The sequence below is a fragment of the Apus apus genome, chromosome 16 (assembly GCF_020740795.1).
Source record: "Apus apus isolate bApuApu2 chromosome 16, bApuApu2.pri.cur, whole genome shotgun sequence".
Taxonomy (NCBI): domain Eukaryota; kingdom Metazoa; phylum Chordata; class Aves; order Apodiformes; family Apodidae; genus Apus; species Apus apus.
The window spans coordinates 13,285,828-13,307,090 of record NC_067297.1 but is presented as its reverse complement, the minus strand read 5'-3'; the positions used below and the strand labels follow the sequence as shown (position 1 = coordinate 13,307,090).

Genomic DNA, 21,263 nt, shown 5'->3' with positions numbered 1-21,263 from the left:
CGGGGTCTCGGTGGGCAGCGGAGCGCGCGGTGCTGCGAGCGGCGGCTCTCCCCTCTCCTCACGGGCGTCGCGCGGTGGCAGCGCGCGGTGGCGGGGCAGGCGCGGCGGGGACAGCCCCGGCGGCCGGCGGAGCGCGGCGGGCTGCGGAGGGAGCTGCATAAGATGGCGGCGGCGGGAGCCGGGGCGGCGGGAGCGGCGGTGGCGGAGGAGGAGAAGGAGAAGAAGCGGCTGCCGGAGGGCGACCCCGAGTCGGGGGGCGACTCGGAGGATGAAGGAGACTCAGACTCGTCTGGTGACGGCGAAGACGAGGAGAAGGAGAACGAGGCCGAGATCCAGCGGCTGGAGGAGCAGGTGGGGCGCGGCGGGGCGGGCCGGGCCCGGCGCGGGGGACCCCCCCGTGGCGGTGTGAGGGGCCTGCCCGGCCCGGGCGGCGGGGAAGGCTTGTCCCGGAGAACCGAGGCCTCTCCTCGTGGAAGGGTCGGCGCGGGGCGGGAGCCGGTCCCGGCGGGCTCTGCCTTCTCGTGGCTGCGGCGCGTGGAAAAAAAAATCTGTGGTTGCTCGAGTGGTTTGATCCTAGGAACTGTCGAGACGTGAGCGTGTAAAGTCTGGAGTGGAAACTAAAGGGTTTGGGTTTTGTTTGAGAGGGAAATGGGAGAGGAGAGCCCTAGTGGACTGGTTGTACTCATTGAAAAAAACACAGCTTAGCTGCCTGGGGCTTTTCGTTGTCTTTGAAGAAATTAAACCACGTTTGGCCCTGTTGAAAAAGGTGTTCTTCATTTTTGCACTCTTGGGTCTGTTTTTGCAGCTGGTGGTGCTGTACTGCTGCTGCTGGCATTTGCACTGCTGAGCATTAACCTTGAGAGCTTAGAGCCACGAGCTAAGCTCTGGGCTTAAATCTAAAGCTCTGTTAAACTTGGGAGTGTGTTTTTATACCTGTCTGCCTGTGACCTGAAGGCGTGTTGCAAACAGAAGTGCAGTTTGGAAGTGCAGTTTGGTGCAATTCTGTGCAGGAAGGCAGGGCTTGTCCTGGGTGCATGTGCACGAGGAGATTTGTGTGCCTCAGAACAGCGTGGGTTTGTCTTTTGCTAAATATGTTCTGACTTCTTAGTGTCCATCACTCAACAGTGCTTTTTAAAAAAGTAATTTATGTTTTTTAAAGCTTTCCATCAATGCTTTTGACTATAACTGCCACCTGGATCTGATAAAGCTGCTGCGCCAGGAGGGAGAGCTGGTCAAGCTCAGAAGAGCTCGTCAGAAGATGAGTGAACTCTTCCCACTTACTGAAGGTAGGGAGCATCTTCTGCTCTGGTTGCAGCAGATGCAGCTTGAATATCATCCATGTAAGATGCTGTTGTTTTAGTAGAGAAAGATTGTGGTTGTGCCAGGCTTCAACAACGTTGCTTCAGTCCCAAGAAACATCAAGGACAGATCTGGGACTCTCTAAGCTGTGGATGCTGGTGGTAATGGCCAGCATGGAGCTGGTCCTCTGGCACACACAGGGTAGTGAGCCTGCAGCAGAAAATCTGAATTTTTGGAGCTTCCAGCTGTGCTGTCCTGCCCTGTCCTCTGTCAGAGGCTGCTGTGGTGGCGTGGAGCTGATGTGGGGGGGTGTTTGTGTGTGCCCAGCTACTCCAGTCACTGGTCTGTCTGTCTGACCTGCTGCAGCCCAGGGATGGGCCTGTATTTGCTTATGCTGCCTTTGCTGTGGGGCTGGTGACATCCAGCTGTGGGGTGGTGGCACTGCTGCCACTCGGTGCCCTTGTTTAGTACGAGACTGAAAAGATCTCTCCTAAACTTCTTTTAATTAATTATGAGAAGTTGTGGAGGTTGGAATTGCCTTTTTCTCCCCCTTGGTGCTTTCCCATTTTTTAAATCTGATACTAGAAATTCCCATGAAAAATCCAACCAGCTGATTTAACTTACTCTTTCTCAACGTTTTTGATGTCTTCTAAACTTTCTCCCTTTCAGAAATTTGGTTGGACTGGTTGAAGGATGAGATAAAAATGGCTTCTGAGAGCTCTGAGCGAGAGAAGGTTTATGAGCTGTTTGAGAGAGCTGTGAAGGATTACATCTGTAAGTTGTTCATATGTGCTATAAAATGTGCTGCATTCAGGGTGTGGGTTTCTTTTTCTTCTGTTTAATGCAGAAATGGGCTCAAAAACATTAGTGTGAAGTGGTGCTCAGTTTTCCTGAAGTGTGTGGCCATCCAAAGGCAAGACTTCCAGTACTGTTGCAGTCCTGAAGGCCTTAAAAGTTTCAGCCTCTAGAAGCAGCAGCTGTTGCCTTCACTTAGGGAATGCTTCTGAAACAGGTTGGGTGGTCTCTGCTGGGGACCCTGCGCCTTGTTTGCTGTGAGACTGGTGTTGGTGGGAGAGGTGCCAGGCAGTGATCCCTGCTCCAGCAAACCCTCCTCCCCCATCGTCGCGCTGCTCGAGGAGCTGCTGCACAGGCACGTGCAGGAGTCTGAAGGAGAAAAAGGACCTACTTTAACCTGGGTTACTGAATTAGTTTGTTTGGAAAAGACCTTAAAGATCATAGAGTCCAATCATCAACCTAACACTGACAAGTCCTTAACCGTATCCCTAAGTAGAATGTTTAAATCCCTCCAGGGATGGTGACTCCACCGCTGCCCTGGGCAGCCTGTACAGGCTGATAACCCTGCGATGTGACAGCTCTGGGGTCCCAGCTCAGCACACGTGCTCCAGAGACGTCAGGTTGATGTTAGGGGGAACTTGATGTATCTGATGCAGCTTGTGTCCCAGAGTCCCATGCAGGAGTCAGTCCATGTGGGTAACAACCACAAGTGGCTGCTTTCAGAGGCAGCTGTAGCAGCTGGTACTGAACCAGCAGCACAGAATAAAACGTTTTGATTTGTCTTGGCTACACGGAATGGGAAAGAAACTTGTCACGTGCTGGTCTGTTTGTGGCTGTTTGGGGAGCAGAGAGATCCCCCCACTATTTTTTTTTTTTTTTTTGAGGGCATTAGCTCATCTCTTTCTCACAACTTTGTTCAGGTCCTGAAATCTGGCTGGAGTATGCCCAGTATTCCATCGGGGGCATTGGTCAGGCAGGGGGGATTGAGAGAGTTCGCTCCATCTTCGAGAGAGCCTTGACTGCTGTGGGGCTGCACGTGACCAAAGGGACAGCTCTGTGGGAAGCCTACCGGGAGTTTGAGAATGCCATCCTGGAGACAGCACAGGTAAGGCCAGTCCCTGGGCTCTCCTGGGAAATCTGGGCAGCTTCTGGAGTCAGTTTGTGCCATTCCCTCTGAGGAAGGAGGCTGGCATGTCACAGCGGTTTCTTTTCAGCCGTAGGAACTGACCCTTTGGTCTGGGAAAAGCCTTCTGTGTGTTTTGTTGAAGTAGTTATGGAATTTTGTTTAAATAAGAGGATAAAATCTAATGCCCGGGAGCAGTTTCACTCTGCTCCTTTCACTTGAGCTGACAAGAAGAGCTTTACATTGAGGAGCTTTGGTATGAAGCAGTGTTCTTTTCCAGCAAATATTTTCACACATAGTCAATTGTGTTTGGATTTCTAGGCTGTTTTCTGCTTCAGCTTTTAAATAATTCATTATTTCACCCTTTTGGTGACTTTTGGTTGATAGTATTTTATCCCTGGAACATACTGTTTGACATCTGCAAAAGCTGGCCCAAATGTGGGTATTTCTGTTGTCATTTGTGGCATAAAATACGAAGTTAAAGATGCACGATGTCCCTTCCCATAAGGGGGGTTGGCACTAGATGATCTTGAAATGTCCCTTCCAATCCAAACTGTTCTATGAAATGCTCTAACAAAGGGTAATGGGAGAAGACCCTTTTGTTCACAAACAGAAGGGAAGTTGGAAGCTGTAGATCATCTGTGCCCACACCAGGAATTTACTGGAAAGCTGTTTGGCAGCTCAGTTGGTCTGTGAAATGAGGTGATGGGATGTGGCTCCCTGGAACCAGGTTATCCTTTCCCCCTACTTTCGGTGAGGAATGCTTTCCACATCCATCCAGCTTCTGTGTCTAGCAATTCCCAGATGTCAGCTTTCCCAGCAGCCACCCGAAATGCAAGTTGGCTGTGTCTGTCCTTCATGGATCATGGAGTCATTTGGAGCCCAGCCCCCCAACAGTCTCCCGTGGTGTTCCTCAGCTCTGGTTGGAGGGACCTGATCACATCTTGGTGCTTCTGCTTGCAGCCAGCTCCTGGCAGTGTTCCATCCCCAGAGCAGCAGCAGATGCTCTGCAGCCAGCTCGAGAAGATCCACACGCTGTTCAGGCGCCAGCTGGGGATCCCACTCTTAGGTGAGAGCCAGTGTCCTTGGAGGGGGGGCTGAATGAGCTGTGGCACAGCCAGCCAGGCATCAGCAACCATTATTCTATCTCTGGAACCACACAAGCTGCAGCACTTGTGTGTTCTGAAATCAACCACCTTTGCCTGCCTTTAGGGCCTTTGGAGTGGTGCACAGATCCCTTTTGTTCAGAAGTATTCGTTGAAACATGGTTTGTGTTTCCTCAGTATGTAATTTGAGGGTATTTAAAGTACAAGTAATGAGTCCAAAACATGACCTTGGGGAACAGGAGTTGAGCTGTGATGCTCACTAGGTAGGAGCTTTGGTTGGTAGGGAGCAGTGCATGCTGAGACCTGGGTGGTTAGAATCCTGCCATCTCTGCTTCATTTGTAAGCTCTTAAGAGTCTGTTTTCTTGCTGCTTTGCTTACAGGAGAAAGTTCAGTGCAGTTCTTTGTCTTCATTAGCATATTGAAAGAATTTGGGGTTTTCTTTTTTTTTAAAGCCTTGAGAAAATCTTGCCCCTTTGGTTTTCTATATCCAAATGAGCAGCTTTACTGTAACCTGCCCTGAGTTTGTGTTCTAGTGCACTGTGTAAAGTGAAGTGTCAGAACTCTTCAAGCATACAGTAGAGTGAAGGTTAAGATACATAAGTGTAAACAGAAAAAAAATGTCCTATAACCAAATACAGGTTGAATTCTGTTTATTTAGTCCAATGAGTTGGTTATTGATGGGGTTTCATGTCTGTTTTGATAGATATGGAAGCTTCATATGCTGAGTATGAGGAGTGGTCAGAAGATCCAATTCCAGAAACAATAATAAAGAACTACAAAAAAGCTCTCCAGCAACTGGAGAAGTGTAAACCATACGAAGAGGCACTGGTAATGCTGTTACTCACACCTTCCTTTAAAACTAAGAGCGAAGTGCTTTAGACTCCCCTCCCCATTTTATAATTTTTTCCAGTCACAGAGATAAAGCAGCTGTGTATTGGTAGGTGACTCCTTCAGCTGTGAGCAGAGTGAGGGAATGACCTCACCAGTGGTTATACTGGAAGCTGTGGTACCTGTGGGCTGTCAGGCCACCCTGAGGTGCTTACTGTCTCCTCCAGGATTGAGGAGCATGCTGGGCTGGAGGGGGCAAAAATGGGGATCTGAAGGGCTTCAGAACCAAGGTGGTATTCAGAGATACTTGAAAATCAAAAGCTGCTGATATTTAAAGTCCAAGCCCTTGTCTGCAATTTGGCGTGACACCTACTCTGAGGAACAGCTGAACTGTTGGGATCACGCGTTGTTTAGGAGACGTTAATTATTTGTATCCCTGTTGGTTTTACAGCTGGGTGCTGAAACACCAAAGCTGGCAGAATATCAGGCTTACATCGACTTTGAAATGAAAGCAGGTGATCCAGCTCGAATTCAGTTGATCTACGAGAGGGCTCTGGCTGAGAACTGCCTTGTGCCAGATCTCTGGGCGCGCTACAACCAGTACCTGGTAAGGAAAAAAAAAAATCCCAGTGTTTGTGGTTCTACCTTCCTGGTTTTGTGGTTTTTTATCTTAGTGGCCGATACATGAAGTTTTACCTCAATCCTGTCTTGAAATTCCTCGGAAACTGCTGTGCTGTTGGCTCTTTCTAAAGCTGGGATTTGTCTGGGAGAGGCTCTCTGGCTGACAGGACCTTCACACTCTGTCTGATTATTCCAGGACCGGCAGCTGAAGGTGAAGGAGTTGGTCTTGGCCGCTCACGACCGCGCGGTTCGGAACTGCCCCTGGACTGTGGGGCTGTGGATCCGGTACCTCTTGGCCATGGAGAGGCATCGAGTGGATCATGGCATTATTTCTGGTAAAGACCTTCTCAGCAAGACTTCTTCACTGCGTGCTGCCCTCAGAACAACGTGTGACAAACGTAGGACTTGTTGTCATCCTGCTGCAAGGGTCTGAAAGCTTCTGAAATATCTCTAAAGAGATCTAAAGCCACTGCCAGTCTCTTTCCAGTGGTGCCTGTGATAGGACGAGGGGAAACAGCACCAAGATACAAGTTCCACCTCAACATGAGAAAGAACTTACTTACTGTGAGGGTGACAAAGCCCTGGGACAGGCTGCCCAGAGAGGTTGTGGAGTCTCCTTCTCTGGAGACTTTCAAGACCCATCTGGACACGTTCCTTTGTGACCTGCCCTGGGTGTTCCTGCTGCAGCAGGGGGCTTGGACTTGACCTTCAGAGGTCCCTTCCAAACCCCTATGATTCTATGAAATGAGCAGCAGGGACAAAAGTTGCAGACAGTCCTTTGTGCTGTGCACTGTAGCTTGCTGATTTTGTCAGTGTTTGAAAAGGAAATATATTTGTGTGGTGTTTTCCCCATTTCTTTCAGAAATGTTTGAAAAAGCTCTGACTGCAGGTTTCATCCAAGCAACGGACTACGTAGAGATCTGGCAGGCATACCTTGATTACCTGAGAAGAAGGGTTGATTTTACACAAGGTGTGTGTGATATAGGTGTGAATAAATCCTTAACCTGCTTTCTGTGTACCTCTCTGAAGTGGTGTTGCTATTTAAAAAATTGAGCAGCAGTTTCATGTCTCACAAAAATTACTTTCTGGCCAGTTAGTGTCTATAAAAATACATAAACCAAGTTGGTTCCAAGCAGCTCCTTGCTGACAAAATGGATGTGCTGTTGCAAAAATGCCCTGGCTTTTATTTTAGGTGCTTCATAGTTTTTTATTATGCATGTAGTGAGTTTTACTGAAGTAAGGCATTTTGACTGCTTTTTTTTTTTTTTTTTTACTCTCCCCACCCCCAGTGAAATGGTTGTGGGTGGTAGGGCAGAGATTTTGGTGCATAGGAGATGAAAATTAAATTGTTATTTGAAGGCAATTCTTTGTTTTTTCCTGAAGACTCAAGTAAGGAGCTAGAAGAGCTGCGCGCTGCGTTTGCACGGGCTGTGGAGTATTTGAAACAAGAAGTAGAAGAGCGTAAGTTCCATCTCCCAATATATATTTTCTTCAAAATAATTGTTAGAAGACGAGCTCTCCACACTGTTTAACTTGTCCTCAAGTGTCTCAGACATTTTAAGAAAGCTGCAGATAAACATTTCATCTACGATGTAGAACTTGTTTAGCAAACACTTTTGTTTCCAAGAGCCATTCACCAACAGTACTTATTCTTATTCCCAGGATTCAGTGAAAGTGGAGATCCATCCTGCACCATCATGCAGAACTGGGCACGAGTTGAGGTGATGTTTCTATCTGCTGTATTTAATTTGCTGAACTAGAGGAAAATGATCATTTTAACATTCCAAGCAGAGTGTTGAACCCTCCTGCACTTTGGCACATCGTCTGGGTAACTCCAGTGGGTAATGCTGTGTCTGAACTGGTCGGTTCATAGTAGAGCTTCAGGCTTGAAGGATGACATCCCAGGAAGGGAGCAGCATTCCCCTGGAGACAGCAGTCAGGATGTGTTTATGCTGCTGTGACTGCAGTGTGGTGCAGAGATGTGGGAGTAACTCGGTTCACAGGCCAGCCATGGTGCCTTGGAACTGAACACTAAACTGCCTCCAGTCCTGCCTAACCTAGTGTTGCCTAAGCTAACTAGTTCCAGACTAGCCCAGGTATCAGTGTGCTGATGCAGTCCCTGGTGTCTCAACCCATTTCCCCTACTCCCCCAGTCCAAGAGGCTTAGGGAACTGACAGCTGAAGCATTTCTCTTTGAGGACTGGGTTTAAGTGCTCTATTGGGTACGTCAATGAATAATGAAAAAAGGAAAAATGTAGAAACAGCTAATTATTTTTTATAATGACCAAAATGAAACGTGTGTGGGAGCCAGCAACCCAGATTGATGTAGTGAGTGGGCAGGGGATTACTCAGCAGCAGGACTGCTTTAGGTGTTCACTGTGAGCACTGAAGGAGCAGCTGTATCTTCCTGGGTTGGGGTGCAGCATCTGTGTTTTCTTGTTGGGGGGCTTGATGGTATTGGACAAATGATCTAGATGATCTTTAGGGCCCCTTCCAACCCAAACCATCCCAGATGATGCTGAGTGCTGTGGGTGTTCTTTCAGGCCCGCTTGTGTAACAACATGCAGAAGGCCAGAGAGCTCTGGGACAACATCATGACTAAAGGGAATGCCAAATATGCCAACATGTGGCTGGAGTATTATAACCTGGAAAGGTAAGAGCTTGGCTGGTGGGAAATGTTAATTAACTTTTAGATTTCCTCATCTGTGTGAGACCAGTTGCACCAGGACAGGTTTAGGTTAGATATTAAAAGAAATTTTGTAACTGAAAGGGTAATTAAACACTGGAGCAAGCTGCCCAGGGAGGTGGTGGAATCACTATCCCTGGGGATGTTTAGGAGATGTGTAGATGTGGTGCTTAGGAATATCGTTTAAGCACTGGAACTGGTAGAGTTAAGTTAATGGTTGGTAGAGTTGGGTTATGGTTGGAGTCGATCTTAAAAGGCCCTTTCCAACCAGAATGGTTCTGCAGTTCAGTAACAGGACTTGGGCACTTAGCATGTTTCCTTCATGTGGGTTTGTAGTGGGTTTTAATGTTCGCACAGCAGCTTTGCAGTGTATTTCAGAAGTATTAGAGCAACAGCTCCACATTTGCTGGAGAAGGAAGGGAAGGTATTTGTATCAAATGTAGTTAACTGTCCTGCCTGTGATCCTGCTGTGGGGGATTGGCTCCTCACTGTCCTGCTTTCCCTCTGCAGAGCTCATGGGGACACCCAGCACTGCAGGAAGGCCTTGCACCGAGCTGTGCAGTGCACCAGTGACTACCCAGAGCATGTCTGTGAGGTGCTGCTCACCCTGGAGAGGATAGAAGGTACCTAACTGCACAGCATCTCCTTTTACCTAGTCTGGAGATAAGGACACAGAGTGAATTTTGATCTGGTGTTTGTGTTCTGGCAAAGGTTCATTTCCTTTTCACTACTGCATATATGTAAGCAGCTCTTTTTCCTTCTTCTTTTCTGGCCTGATTTGGAGCCTGCTGAAACTGATTGGGTTTTTCCATGCCTTTTTGGAGTGTTGTATTATAAATGAGAGGTTTCTGCTCTGGTTTTGTTTTCTTTGTCTTTGAAAGCTACTTATTATATTTAGTATTTTTATATGTAATGGTTAAGAGTAAGTTCCATGAACTCATTGGCTCTTATTTTTCTAGAATTGTATTTTGAAATTATGGGAAAGCTAAATACAAGGTTGGTTGTGGTGTTTTTTTTATCCTTTAGGGACGTTGGAAGACTGGGATGCAGCTGTTCAAAAAACAGAAAACAGATTAGCTCGAGTTAATGAACAAAGAGCAAAGGTCAGAATTTTGAACTTCCTCAGCAGTTTATAAAATACCTGCATTCAGGTCATGCTTGGCTGGATGTCAGATTTCTAATGTTGGTTCCCACAGAGAAGCCTGAATTGTCTAAAAGCCTCAGAACTATTGATTTTGATTTAAAACTATGTTCAGTGTCTTCTGATCTTTCACCTTTGGGTGGATACAAGAGTAAGATACACTCCAGGAAAGCTTATTAGAGCAACAGTTGAGATGTGCTTTAAATGATGATCCTATTAGCTCTGTTTCATGGAGTTTTGCAGAAAACCCTCCAGGTTCAGCACTGTGGAAAAGAGCATGTAGGAATGCTCTGCAATCTGCAGTCACTGGGCGGGGGGGGGGGAGAAAAAAAAAATATAATCTGTATTTTTTAGGCTGCTGAGAAGGAAGCTGCTCTGGCAAAGCTGGAAGAGGAGAAAGCTGAACAAAGGAAGCAGGCCCGGGCAGAAAAGAAAGCTTCTAAAAAGGCTAAAAAAACCAGGATTGGAGAGAAGCGCAAAGCAGAGGATGATGATGATGAATGGGGACAAGAAGAAGAAGGTAAATAAAACTGAAACTCCAGACCTCTGGCAACAGGACTATTGGTTGCCTCCCTTCAGGCAGAGGCAGATGGGGAAGTGCCATTACCAGGGTCTGTTTCTCCTAGGACGTCTTTGTGGTAGTGGAATGAAAGCAATACTAAATGGGTTTTCATTAACCTAAGAATATGCTTATAAGAACTTGTGTAGGGTGGGTTTTTTTAGGGTTTTCTTCTCTCAGAGAGGTACTGATATTTTTTCCTCCCCTCTTTGTTTAAAAGTCATTTTCCTGACTCATCAAATGGCGTTGAGGCGTGTGTCTAAATTGGGTTATTCAGTCCTGTAGCTGTCTCTTGGAAGGTGGTAACAGAAGATTTTAACAGATTGCAGCCCCTAGGAGTTGGAGAGCTTTTACCTTTTTGTGTTTCTTCCTTTGAAGGAAAAAAACAAAGAGAACATGAATCAGTAGTCGTAACTGACAGAAAAAGGGTAAAATATCCCTGTTGCTTTCATCAAAATACTTGCTGGTATGGTTCAAGAATCTGTTGTTTCTCATTCTTAAAAACCTGAAGGAGATTTTTATTGTGTGTCTTTAAGACCTGTCATTGTATTGGTGCCATTTCCCAGCTCCATAGTGGTAGTGGAGGGCAGCTTAACTTCAGTGGTGAGTGAAAGTGTTTTGATTTGCATTGATCAGCAGAGCAGCCCAGCAAGAGGCACAAAGGAGCTGGTGATGCTGTCCCTCTGGAAGAAGACATGGAGGTAGAAACGGGGCTGTTTGGGAGAAGTGGACCTGAAAAGCCAGATGGCCCAGCAAGGCAAAAGGAAAAGGCATCTACCAGTCGGAAAGACATCCCCAAAGTGCTACATGACAGCAGTAAAGATCATGTCACTGTCTTTGTCAGCAACCTTTCCTACAACATGGCAGATCCTGAAGTGAAACTGAAAGAGCTCTTTGAGAGCTGTGGGGAGGTGGCAGAAATCCGTCCAGTGTTCAGCAACAACGGGACTTTCCGGGGCTATTGCTACGTAGAATTCAAGGAAGAAAAATCTGCTCACCAAGCTCTTGGCTTGGATCGTAAGGTTGTGGAGGGAAGACCCATGTTTGTTTCTCCATGTGTTGACAAGAACAAGAATCCAGACTTTAAGGTAAACTTTTATGCTTTCCAGTAATAGGTTGAAGAGTGGGGGGCTGCATAGGAAAGCTGGCTGAGTGTGTTGCTTCCAGAGGGCTTGCATCCAGGGAATTCCTGTTGTGCTGGTTTGGAAGTGTCAAGTGATGTCTTAGCTGTCAAACTGTTTCCTGGGAGTTCTTGCATCTTCTGTTGCTTTGCCATAAACCAGGACTGACATGAGCTTACTCAGGATGTGCAGGAATCTCTTCATCTGGGCAGCTTCTTAAAGGTGTGAGGGCCCTGATTCCTGCTTGGGCACCTCTAATCTGGGAAGGGCTTTTTTGGTATAGTCTCTAAAGCTGTGGGTGTGTGTTACACAACCCATGGGGTTCTTGCTGATGGTCTGTACTAGAGGTCAGCTGTGTCATCAGTGGGTTTCTGCATTATGGAGTTACAGGAAAACTTAATGTTTGGGTGGTGACAACTAAGCAAGAAGACATTATCAGTGGCTGTCCTCTTTGTGAAGGAGACACAGATGTTTAGAAGCATTTACTTGCAAGACCTTTGCCTGTGTTACATGCAAGTATCTTTCAAGATAACTTCTGGGGTAGCTTTGGATCACAGGTATAAAGTACCCTGGTAACATTTTGGGAATGTAATCGATTGCAGTCCTTGGAGACTCTTGACTGGCTTGGTGTCTTAACAGCCTTTTCATCCCTTCAGGTGTTCAGGTATAGCACTACACTGGAGAAACATAAACTGTTTATATCTGGTTTGCCATATTCCTGCACCAAGGAAGAGCTGGAAGATCTGTGTAAAGCACATGGGAATGTGAAAGACATTCGGCTGGTCACCAACAGAGCTGGAAAACCCAAGGTAGGAATCTTTAATGCACTCTGCATTTTAAGGAATCATTCAAAAAGAAGCTCTTCATGAAGTTTGGATACAAATACTAGGGTTTATATTTTAAAAGCTGCCAGTGTGGCTTTGCATTAAAATTTGCAGAAATGCTTGAATTTGAAATGCTTGGATTTATACAGCCCAGTGGGCTGTTGTGCCAGCAAGTAAGAATTGGGAGGGGAAGAGGAATTTTTCCAAAATGCTTTTTAAATTGCACAGGGAGAATGTGTCATATAAATGGGATGGAGGGGAAGATGTTGGCAGCACTTTAAGAATAGTAAAAACAGGCATTAGTAAGTCTGCAAAGAATATTTGTTTTTCAAGTAACTGGCTAGATAGGGCTCACCTGCTGTAACAGGTTCCTCCCTTCCCTCAGTCTCCTGAGGCTGTTGTTCATGACACCTGCTGCATTCATACATCTGCCAGTGAGAAAGGAGCCTCCTCTCTCTGGCAGGGCTCATTATTTCCACCCTGGAATAAATGGGTCCTTGTTAAATACGAGACACTAAACCAGCTGCTGCTCTGCCAGAATTCCACCTGATACTTCAGCCATGTTGGGCACTTGTGACAGGTGCTATCCTGGAGATGGTGTGCATGTATTTTTAAAATGTATTCTTTTCTAGCTTTTGGCAATATGTCAAGTACAGCTCCTGGTGCATGTGTGCTCTGGTGCCTACCCCAAGCCTTGCAGGCTGTGTTCTCAGCTGAGTTTGAGCTGGGGTTCTGTCTAAGCCACAAATAAATGTGCTTTGAGTGTTATATAAAATCTGATATGTTTCCTGTGAAATGGGATAATCCAAAAATACAGCTGAAAGGTTTGGATGTCATTTAGAAGAATAACAATAATGGCAGGGGGAGGTGATGCCTCCCAGCCTGTGTCCTGGCTGCAGGAGCCCCTGGGTCTGTTGGCTGGAAACAAGAGCCCAGAGGGGAGGTGCACCAGCAGGGACTGGTTACTGGTGTGGCTGGCAGCTATTGCTCATGAAGTCAGCACCAGTTCATGTTCTGCAAAGACCTCTTTTGTTGCCAGTCCCTGTTTCAGAGGTGTGGTGCCTGTCAGTCCTGTTGAGCTGCTCAAGATGGGCTCTACTGCCCTTGAAACCAAGATGGCCACGATAGCCCCATGTTAGTGGCCTTGATGCCTTAGGTACAAGCTGTGGCTTAGTGAAGAGTCACAGGACAGTTTGAGTAGATCCTTCTGTTCTAGCTCCATAGATTGAGTAGATCCTTCTGTTCTAGCTCCATAGATTGAGTTACCTTTTCTTCTACTATGAATCCAAATCTGTCCAGTGCCAGATTCAACCTGGATGTTTGTATAATAAACGTTTAGAGCTGAAGACTTGCCACTGATGCAGCACTTCATTATATTTAGTGGGATCTTGGGTTTCTTTCTGTTTATTCATGCTTACGCCTCTTTTACAAATCAGGGCGTTGTGAATGGGAGTCAAGAAATGCAGGTTGTAGATTTGTGTAGGTAAGAACTTCTTTTAGGTAAAGAATACTGGGACTGTTAGGTCTGCCTTCTGTACAGTTTTCTTACCAGCTGGTTGAACCATTAGCAAAAGCTGCCCGGCTGAGAAGGACGCACTCAAGCTGATGTGGGTTTCCCCTCTTCCTTATTTAGGGCCTGGCCTATGTGGAATATGAAAATGAGGCTCAGGCCTCGCAGGCTGTGCTGAAGATGGACAGGCTGACAGTGAAGGAACATGTCATCAAGGTGGCCATCAGCAACCCCCCCCTGCGCAGGCCCCCCGAGAGGCCTGAGGCGGGCAGGGCCGCCCCGGGCGCCGGGCCCCGGCCCCTCTACGGAGCGTAAGTGTTGGCTGGGAATGCTGGGCTTCTTCATGTGCTGCCGTGTCAGGAATGTTAGCTAGAGGATGTCTAAAGAGTGCTGAACCATCAACATTTGGGTTGCTGGATTGATGAGGAAAAGTAGGGTGGTTTTTCTTGTCAGAGGAGGGTGTGAAGATCACAGGGCTTGGAGCCCCTCTCCTATGGAGACAGGGTGGGAGAGTTGGGGTGTTCAGCCTGGAGAAGAGAAGGCTCCAGGGAGACCTCATAGCGGGCTTTTGGTGCCTGAAGGGGCTACAGGAAAGCTGGGGAGAGGCTTTTTACTAGAGTGTGTAGCAAGAGGACAAGGGGTAATGGGTTAAAGCTGGAAGAGGGGAGGTTAGGTTAGACATCAGGAGGAAATTCTTTAGTGTGAGGGTGGTGAGACACTGAAACAGATTGCCCAGGGAAGCTGTGGCTGCCCCATCCCTGGCAGTGTTGAAGGGCAGGTTGGATGGGGCTTGAAGCAACCTGGTCTGGTGGGAGGTGTCCCTGCCCATGCAGGGGGGTTGGAACTGGATGATCTTTAAGCTCACTTCCAACCCAAACCACTCTGTGATTCTCTGATCAATAAAAGCATCCCTGTTGGATCTGATCTTAGCGCTTCAGTGCTTATAATTTCCCCATCCTCTGGCTCTGGAGGACCAGCTGTTTCTCACGGCAAGCACTGAGGTTGCTCTGTCAGCTTTTAGGAGTGCTCCTGCTGCTCAGTGTTGGACTAAGAGCGTGTTGGATGCGCCCTGTGCCCCGTGGGTAACCACAGAGCTGCAGCTCCTGCTGGGCAGGGTTTGCTGCCGGGACTCGCACCGTTCCACAGGGCGCTCGCTGAAGGCTTTGTGCTGCTTATTACTGACACAAATGGCAGCAGTAATACTCAAATGAGGGTTCCTTAAAACGAACGAAGCCCTTTTTGTTTCCCCAAGCTAAAAGAGTATGTTCGAGGAGCACTGGCATATCTTTAAATGTCCCTTTTCCTTCTCCAGGCGAGGGAAGGGGAGGACACAGCTTTCAATGATGCCCCGGGCCTTGCAGCGCCAGAGCCATCCTGTGGCTAAGGCTGAGAATGGGATGGTCCAGAACTCACCAGCAACTTCCTCCAAAGTCCCTGAGGAGCCTAAAATGATGTCCAATGCTGATTTTGCCAAGATGCTACTGAAAAAGTGAGCAAAAAGTCTGCAGTCAGCGGGTCTGGTAAAATGTGAAATGCCTTTATGGAAGCCATGTTGTGTCCTTACCCTAGCGAGGAGAGAATTGTGTGTAAATACTCCTCTGGACTGCTGCATTCATTGGCATCAGTGTAGGATGGTACCAATCCAGATTTTCCTCTGTTTCTAAGAGAAAGAGTTATACTGTGTTCTGGTCAAATGGCATTATATGATTCCTCATATTGAGGGCAACAAGGGGGAGATACTTCCCTACAGGTTGGATGCCACATTGAGTTTTATGAATACTTTACAAATCTTTCTCTTTCATTCACAAATGAGATGCAGGTGACAGCCTGGTGATGACCTTGTCAAGCTCCACTGGTCAGTTCCAATTGTGATTGCTGTTGTTCTGACAACAAACCCCTCTTACACCCAAACACACACACAGGGACATTCATTTCCTTCCATTACAAGTTAAATAGCAGATGCTAGTAACCTCACCACTATGGCCTATTTTAGTATGAGAGTTTCTATACTTAAGTGTGTATATGTATATACATAGATACGTATTCAGTTAATGTTCTGTTCAAGTTGACCTGTTTTTTATATTGTGTATTTGTAAAAGACATTCAAATTATGATTTTTAATTGTTATGAGGCAATACTTAGCTCTGGTAATCTTTGTTTCCCATAAAAGCTGTACATGCTCTTGCTGAGGACCATTAATTTTTTTTTTTTGGTTGTTTTTACTAGCTAGTTCATATGTCTTTTGCAGGTGGTTTCTCTATGTTTTTGTACAAATGTGAAGTGCAAGCTGATGTTTCTTGGTTTATTAAATTCAAGTTCTCAAAGGTTTTCTATAAATACTGTTGCTTTTGTTTAAATGTGGATGTTGGAATTGCACTTATCCTCTGGCAGCTGGGTAATCCTGATGTACCTCACCTCTCAGGTGCACTGAGATATGGTGTCACTGACCTTTCAGTAGCTCCTTACATCTAGAATGAATATCCTGGAAACCCTTCAGTAACCACCTCAGACTTTAAAATAATCTGGTACGTGATCTTGGGTAGAAATACTCTGCTTGTCAACTAAAACTGCTGCTAACTCTGCAGGTCAGCACATGTGGGGCTGAATGTGAGCGGGGGGGGGGCGGTAACTCTGGTACCAAGTTCACTTGTACAACACAAGCACTGCTGCAAATAAACTGGATTTTCAGTGCTCACGTGCTGCTTTGACTTGGCTTTCCTTGGGAGCGACGAGGCTGCCTCGCAGCTCGGAACCGCGGCACAGCGGTCGTGGTAATCACCTTAGCTTTCCAAACAAAGACTTTCATATTAAAATAGTTTATTAATCTGTTACTAAAATAACATGTATTTTTTTTCCCGGAGCTCTAAAGTGCAGATTTTATTTATACTCTCCTTGCACTACAAAAATAAGCATGCTTTGTAAGGGCAGAACAACCTTCCTCCTTTATTGTTGGCTTCCCCTGCCAGGAGGAAGTGGGATGGGAGCACGGAGTGGTGCTGTGGTACCTGGATAACTCCCCTCTTGTCCTGAAGTCTGCTTGTGTAAGATGTGTCCTAGCTGCCTGGCAGGTAAGACAGTTAGAAGGGAAGAAACTTAACACTGGGCTGGGACAATCTTAACAACTTCTGCTGTTGTGCAACAGCACTTGAAACTGGATTGAATCATCTAACCTTGGTGTTGGGATCAATTGCACAGCTGGCTGGGAGCTACTCTTCAGGGTTAGGCTGCAGGTGCTTTTACTTTAAAAGCAAAGAAAAGCTGCTTTGACTTGCACAGAAGCTTCCAGGTGCTACACTAACTGCCCCTGCAGCACCAAGAGGCCTTGTGTGATTTGTGACACCTTGTGTCACTGCAATAATGTCACCTCATAATTAACTGAAAAGTTCCCTTGCGTAGATTGAAGAAACTTCATTTTTTGGCACAGTTGCTATCCACACTCTTACCAAACTGGCACAATGGCTAAAGGTTGTCTCACCACTGTGTGTCATAACCTCTTCTGCCCACAGCTCTGCAGAAGCAAGCCAGCTTTTTCCAAACCCCCCAACTGAAATGTGTGAGGACAGCTGCAGTTTCCCAGGGATCCTGCTGGATGAGGTGGTTCTGAGGCATGGCCTCAGCTCTGGCCAACCCTTCTGTCAGCAAAAGCAGCTTGGTGATGTCAGTCTGAGAGCAATTCTCCTGTTTCAGTGACAATCTGTAACCTTAAACCAGGTACTTCCCACTTGTACAAAACTCACCCTAGGAAAGGCCACAAAGTAAACGCGCAAAGTGCTCCTGAAAAGAGAACGGAGAGGAGAGAGATGCTTTTGCTGAACTGGAGTTTGTTCTTCCTGATCACTGCTGTCAAACCTGATGGCTGATGGGAAAGAGCCTGATTAATGCAGCTGGGAGACCACTCACTGCAAGGTTGGTTTTTCTGAGGATTTTTTTAACATGGGGAAAGAGGTAACACAAAAAGAACAACTCAGTTAAGACCCTGTCTTGCCTCGCTGCTCTGTGGCAAGGTAAGACAATGCAGGTGCCTGACCAGGCGAAGGGCTGTAATTGAAGCAGCTTCTCAAAGCTTAATTTTAAAGAGAAGTTAAAGTCAGAGGGGCTTGTTGAGCCCCTGTGACACCTGCCTACCTCCTTCCAGTAGCACAAGCAAGTTATAGTGCACAGTCAACATCAACAGTTCACATTTCAGCTCAGCGAAACGTATATAAATAAATTAACTTAACTGAATTTAAGACACTTTAAATAAATGAAATGCTAGAGAGTGACCCCTCCTGTCGAGTTACTTCCCAGCAGGAATTCTGAGTGGCTTGGTGTCCTGTTCTCCCACGTGTTCATCAGCTCCTGAATGGCCCCAGCCCTCAGGTCTTGACAGGGATGGTGGGGTTGCAGCCAGCCGCGCTGCCGTCGGCGCCAGGTAAGCCCACGGAGTGCTCGGTGGTGGCGATGAGCAGCATGTCCAGGGTTGTCTCGGTGCACTTGGCAATGAAGCGTATGAAGGGCCTGACATCCCCCTCGTTGGCTACTTCCAAGACATGGTAGTACTCAGCCCGCTGCTCCTTGCGGATGGTGATGGGGGGGTAGCCTGCCTGCATCAGGATGAGGTTCATCAGCAGGCGCGAGGTCCTCCCGTTGCCATCCACGAAGGGGTGGATGTAAACCAGCTTGTAGTGGGCTAGGGCAGCGAACTCCACCGGGTGCAAGCTCATGGCATCTTCCGAGTTCATCCACTGCACAAACTCCTGCATCTGCTTCTCCACGTCCTGGGGGTGCGGGGGGATGTGATGTCCTACAAACACCTGGGTGGCCCTGAACCTCCCCGCCTCCAGCGGGTCGGCGTAGCCCAGCACTCTGCGGTGGATCTCCAGGATGTCGCTGATGGTGACGGAGCCGATCCGGGACACCAGGGTGGTGTTGACATACTTGAGAGCAGCGTGCATGCCAATCACCTCGTTCTGCTCCACCAGGCTCTTGCCAGGCACGGCGTACCTGGTCTCGATGATGTGCCGGATCTCGGAGAGGGTCAGCGTGTTCCCTTCGATGGCCACTGTGTGGTAGATGTGGTGGTAGTAGGACTCCTCCATCACGCGGCGCAGGGCAGAGTTGCCCTTGGGGATGGCCATCACCTTCTTAACCTTGCTGTCAATAATGCTGAAATACCTCTGGTCTATCTCTTCAACCAACGGCAGCGTCCGGTCCCGATTGATCAAGGCCTTCTCATTGCAGGGGGAGATGGTCAGTGCTTTGGAGTACAAATAGTCAGCTTGGAGAATGTCTTTCTCCTCTTCAGAAAAGATGCCAAATTCGTTCAGGGCATCCACGTAGTCAGGGTCCATTTTGAGGGCGTACAGGAAGAGCTTGTGGGCTTTCTCCCGCTTCCCCTGGCGCTTCATCTCCAGGGCTTGGTTGAGAGCTGCTTTGGCTTCTAACTTCACTTCTGAAACGGAGCAAGAACAGCCAGATAACAGGGGCGTGAGTTGTACTGAAAACAGCCTCTCACTGTTCACAATACAAACATGAACTGAAGCTAATCTGGGAGGACTGTAACGAGGGACAACCCCTGCCTGGCTGCGGGCACTGGGGCTGGTGCCACGTTTACACTGGCTGTTCCTGGTGAGGCAGGAGCTGTGGGCAGCGTGGCTCGAGCTGCCTGCAGGCTTGTAGCCATCCTGGCACAACACACTTTGGCCACCCAGCTGCTGCGTGGGAGGACAGAGCCTTCAATACTTGCTTTTGGCAGTAATGCCAGCTCTCTTGCTAGGAGCACAGCCCCCAGCTGCATGAACCATCTCTATCCTGTTTTTCACTGAGCTACCAAACATTTTCCCAGCAGTAACAGCTGTACTGCAAACAAAAAAGTGCTGGAATCCTAATGATTCCTTTGAATGTTTTCTGAATTAATGTTCTGGCTAATAAAGGCAAGGACCACAGCCTGTCTCTGCCAGAAAGGCTGTTCTCTGACAGCCAGGACTGGGGGAGTAATGCTGCACATCCCAAGGGTTAGTGTGCATTAAAACACCTCTCTGTTCCAGTCACCTTAACAGAATTTACTGGAACAGAAAGCGTGAGGAACAACTTCTGAGAGACAAAGCAGCTCTGAGAGAACACCAGCACAGGGTGCTGGAATGCAGCTGGGCTGGCCTTGGCATGTCTGAGCTCTGGGTCAGGGTTAATTTGCAGCTGGGCAGTGAGAGTTCATTAACATAATGGTGTCCAGGAGATGATCAGGTGGGAGGAAGAGATCCCTAGATGCCCCTGGTTACTATGCAGGGGCCCAGCTGTTCCCCCGTGCCCCCCTGGGGACCCCCTCACCTGGGGAGGCTTTGCCTTTCAGCACCAGCAGCTGCAGCCCCCTGGAGGTCACGCTCAGGCCGGTGGTTTGTCCTGTGTATCTGGTGACCCCCGAGGAGCCTGCTCCCAGTTTACTTTTCAGGAAGGAGAGTCCCTGGAGCAGGGCATGGCACTGGTCCTCCACAGCAGCCAGCGGGAGCAGCAGCACGGCCAGGGAGCCCAGCAGGAGCCCCAGCACGGCCGCCCAGCGGAGGCGGCTCCACAGGCTCATCCATTTCAGCGCGGGAGCTGCCCCCATCGGCACCAGGTTCATCCTGCTTCCAGCACAGGCACGAGGAACATCTCTCTTCCTGCTGCTCACACCTGGAAACAGAAACAGCGTCAGCCGGAGCTCTGTGGGGCGGTGCTGGTGAGTGGTACTTGTGCTCTAGGTCTCTGTCACAGCTGGAGGGGTCATCCCAAGCCCCCCCCTTTCCCTGCCACCTCTCGGCAGGTCGGGGCGCGGCACAAACCCGCCTGGGATCTGCCCCACGCGCACCAGCAGCACCCGGAGCAGACGCTGCTGCCCACGAGCATCCCTGGGCAGGGACGGAGGAGCTCTGTCCCAGCCCCCTGCCCTCCCCCAGCCCGTCCTGCTCTGGAAATCCCTCTCCAGACCCCCACCTTCCCCCGCCCTGCTCCTCTCCCTCAGCCGCTGCTCCTCCCCAGGTCTCCTTGCCCCAGCCTGCCCTCCCTCATTCCCGCTTCCCCTCCCTGCCTGCCCCGCCTCCCGCTCCCCCCGGGCCGGGGTCCCTGGTCCGCAGTGCCCCCCGGGCCGGGTCCCCCCTCACCGCCTTTGCCGCCTCCCGCAGTCGCCAGACGCCGGCTGCAGTAGCCCCGCCCCCCGGGGTCTCCGCGCCCTGCCATTGGCTGAACCGGCCCCCGTCTCCTTTCCTATTGGCCCTCACGGCGGAACCTTCTCCCTCGCCTTCCGCTCCCTCTCCCTGCCCTCGGCTTCCTGCGGCGTCTTCCTGGTGGCGCCACGCCCCCCGCGCGGCAGCGGCTCGTGGAGGGCGACCACTGGTGAGCGCTGGCGTCAATCAAAGCGGAGCAGCCAATGGGAAGGGAGGAGGAGGCGGGCCCACCTGCTCTATAAAGCCGGGAGCCCGCCCCCCCGGGTTGCTAGGCGACGGCGGCGGCGCGGGCCGGGCCGTGTCCCGGGGCCGGGGAGGCCGCAGCGCTCACAGCTGGTCCCTTGGCGTGGTTAAACCCCCTCTGTGCTCGGAAGAAGCCTTCTTGCCGCCTCCCCCTGACCGTTCTGGAAAAATACTCCCTTTTTTTTTTTTCTTTTTTTTTCTTTTCCTCAGATGGTGTCAGCCGGGGAC

At 48.8% G+C, this 21,263-nt stretch overlaps 2 protein-coding genes across 4 annotated transcripts; one reads left to right on the top strand and one right to left on the bottom strand.

Moving 5' to 3' along the window:
* Positions 1-129: 129 nt before the first annotated feature.
* Positions 130-15,951, top strand: SART3 (spliceosome associated factor 3, U4/U6 recycling protein). 3 transcript variants are annotated; one of them, XM_051633823.1, is made up of 19 exons: positions 130-351; positions 1,160-1,286; positions 1,969-2,073; positions 3,015-3,199; positions 4,181-4,286; positions 5,028-5,152; positions 5,604-5,759; positions 5,970-6,108; positions 6,636-6,743; positions 7,157-7,234; positions 7,436-7,494; positions 8,317-8,426; positions 8,970-9,082; positions 9,486-9,562; positions 9,955-10,120; positions 10,799-11,247; positions 11,937-12,089; positions 13,738-13,925; positions 14,927-15,951. In XM_051633823.1, the coding sequence occupies exons 1-19, from the start codon at positions 163-165 to the stop codon at positions 15,105-15,107; spliced, it is 2,814 nt and encodes a 937-aa protein (XP_051489783.1). In that variant the 5' UTR covers positions 130-162; the 3' UTR covers positions 15,108-15,951. The 3 variants fall into 3 exon arrangements, with proteins under 3 accessions (XP_051489783.1, XP_051489782.1, XP_051489785.1); XM_051633822.1 differs by having other exon boundaries at positions 10,796-11,247; XM_051633825.1 differs by lacking the exon at positions 13,738-13,925 and having other exon boundaries at positions 10,796-11,247; positions 14,927-15,098.
* A 463-nt stretch (positions 15,952-16,414) lies between these two features.
* Positions 16,415-20,771, bottom strand: FICD (FIC domain protein adenylyltransferase). Its single transcript, XM_051634368.1, has 3 exons — positions 20,730-20,771; positions 19,921-20,262; positions 16,415-19,045 (listed from the first exon to the last, which is right to left on the bottom strand). Exons 2-3 carry the CDS (start codon positions 20,210-20,212, stop codon positions 17,970-17,972), a joined length of 1,368 nt encoding a protein of 455 aa, XP_051490328.1. The 5' UTR covers positions 20,213-20,262; positions 20,730-20,771; the 3' UTR covers positions 16,415-17,969.
* Positions 20,772-21,263: the final 492 nt, after the last annotated feature.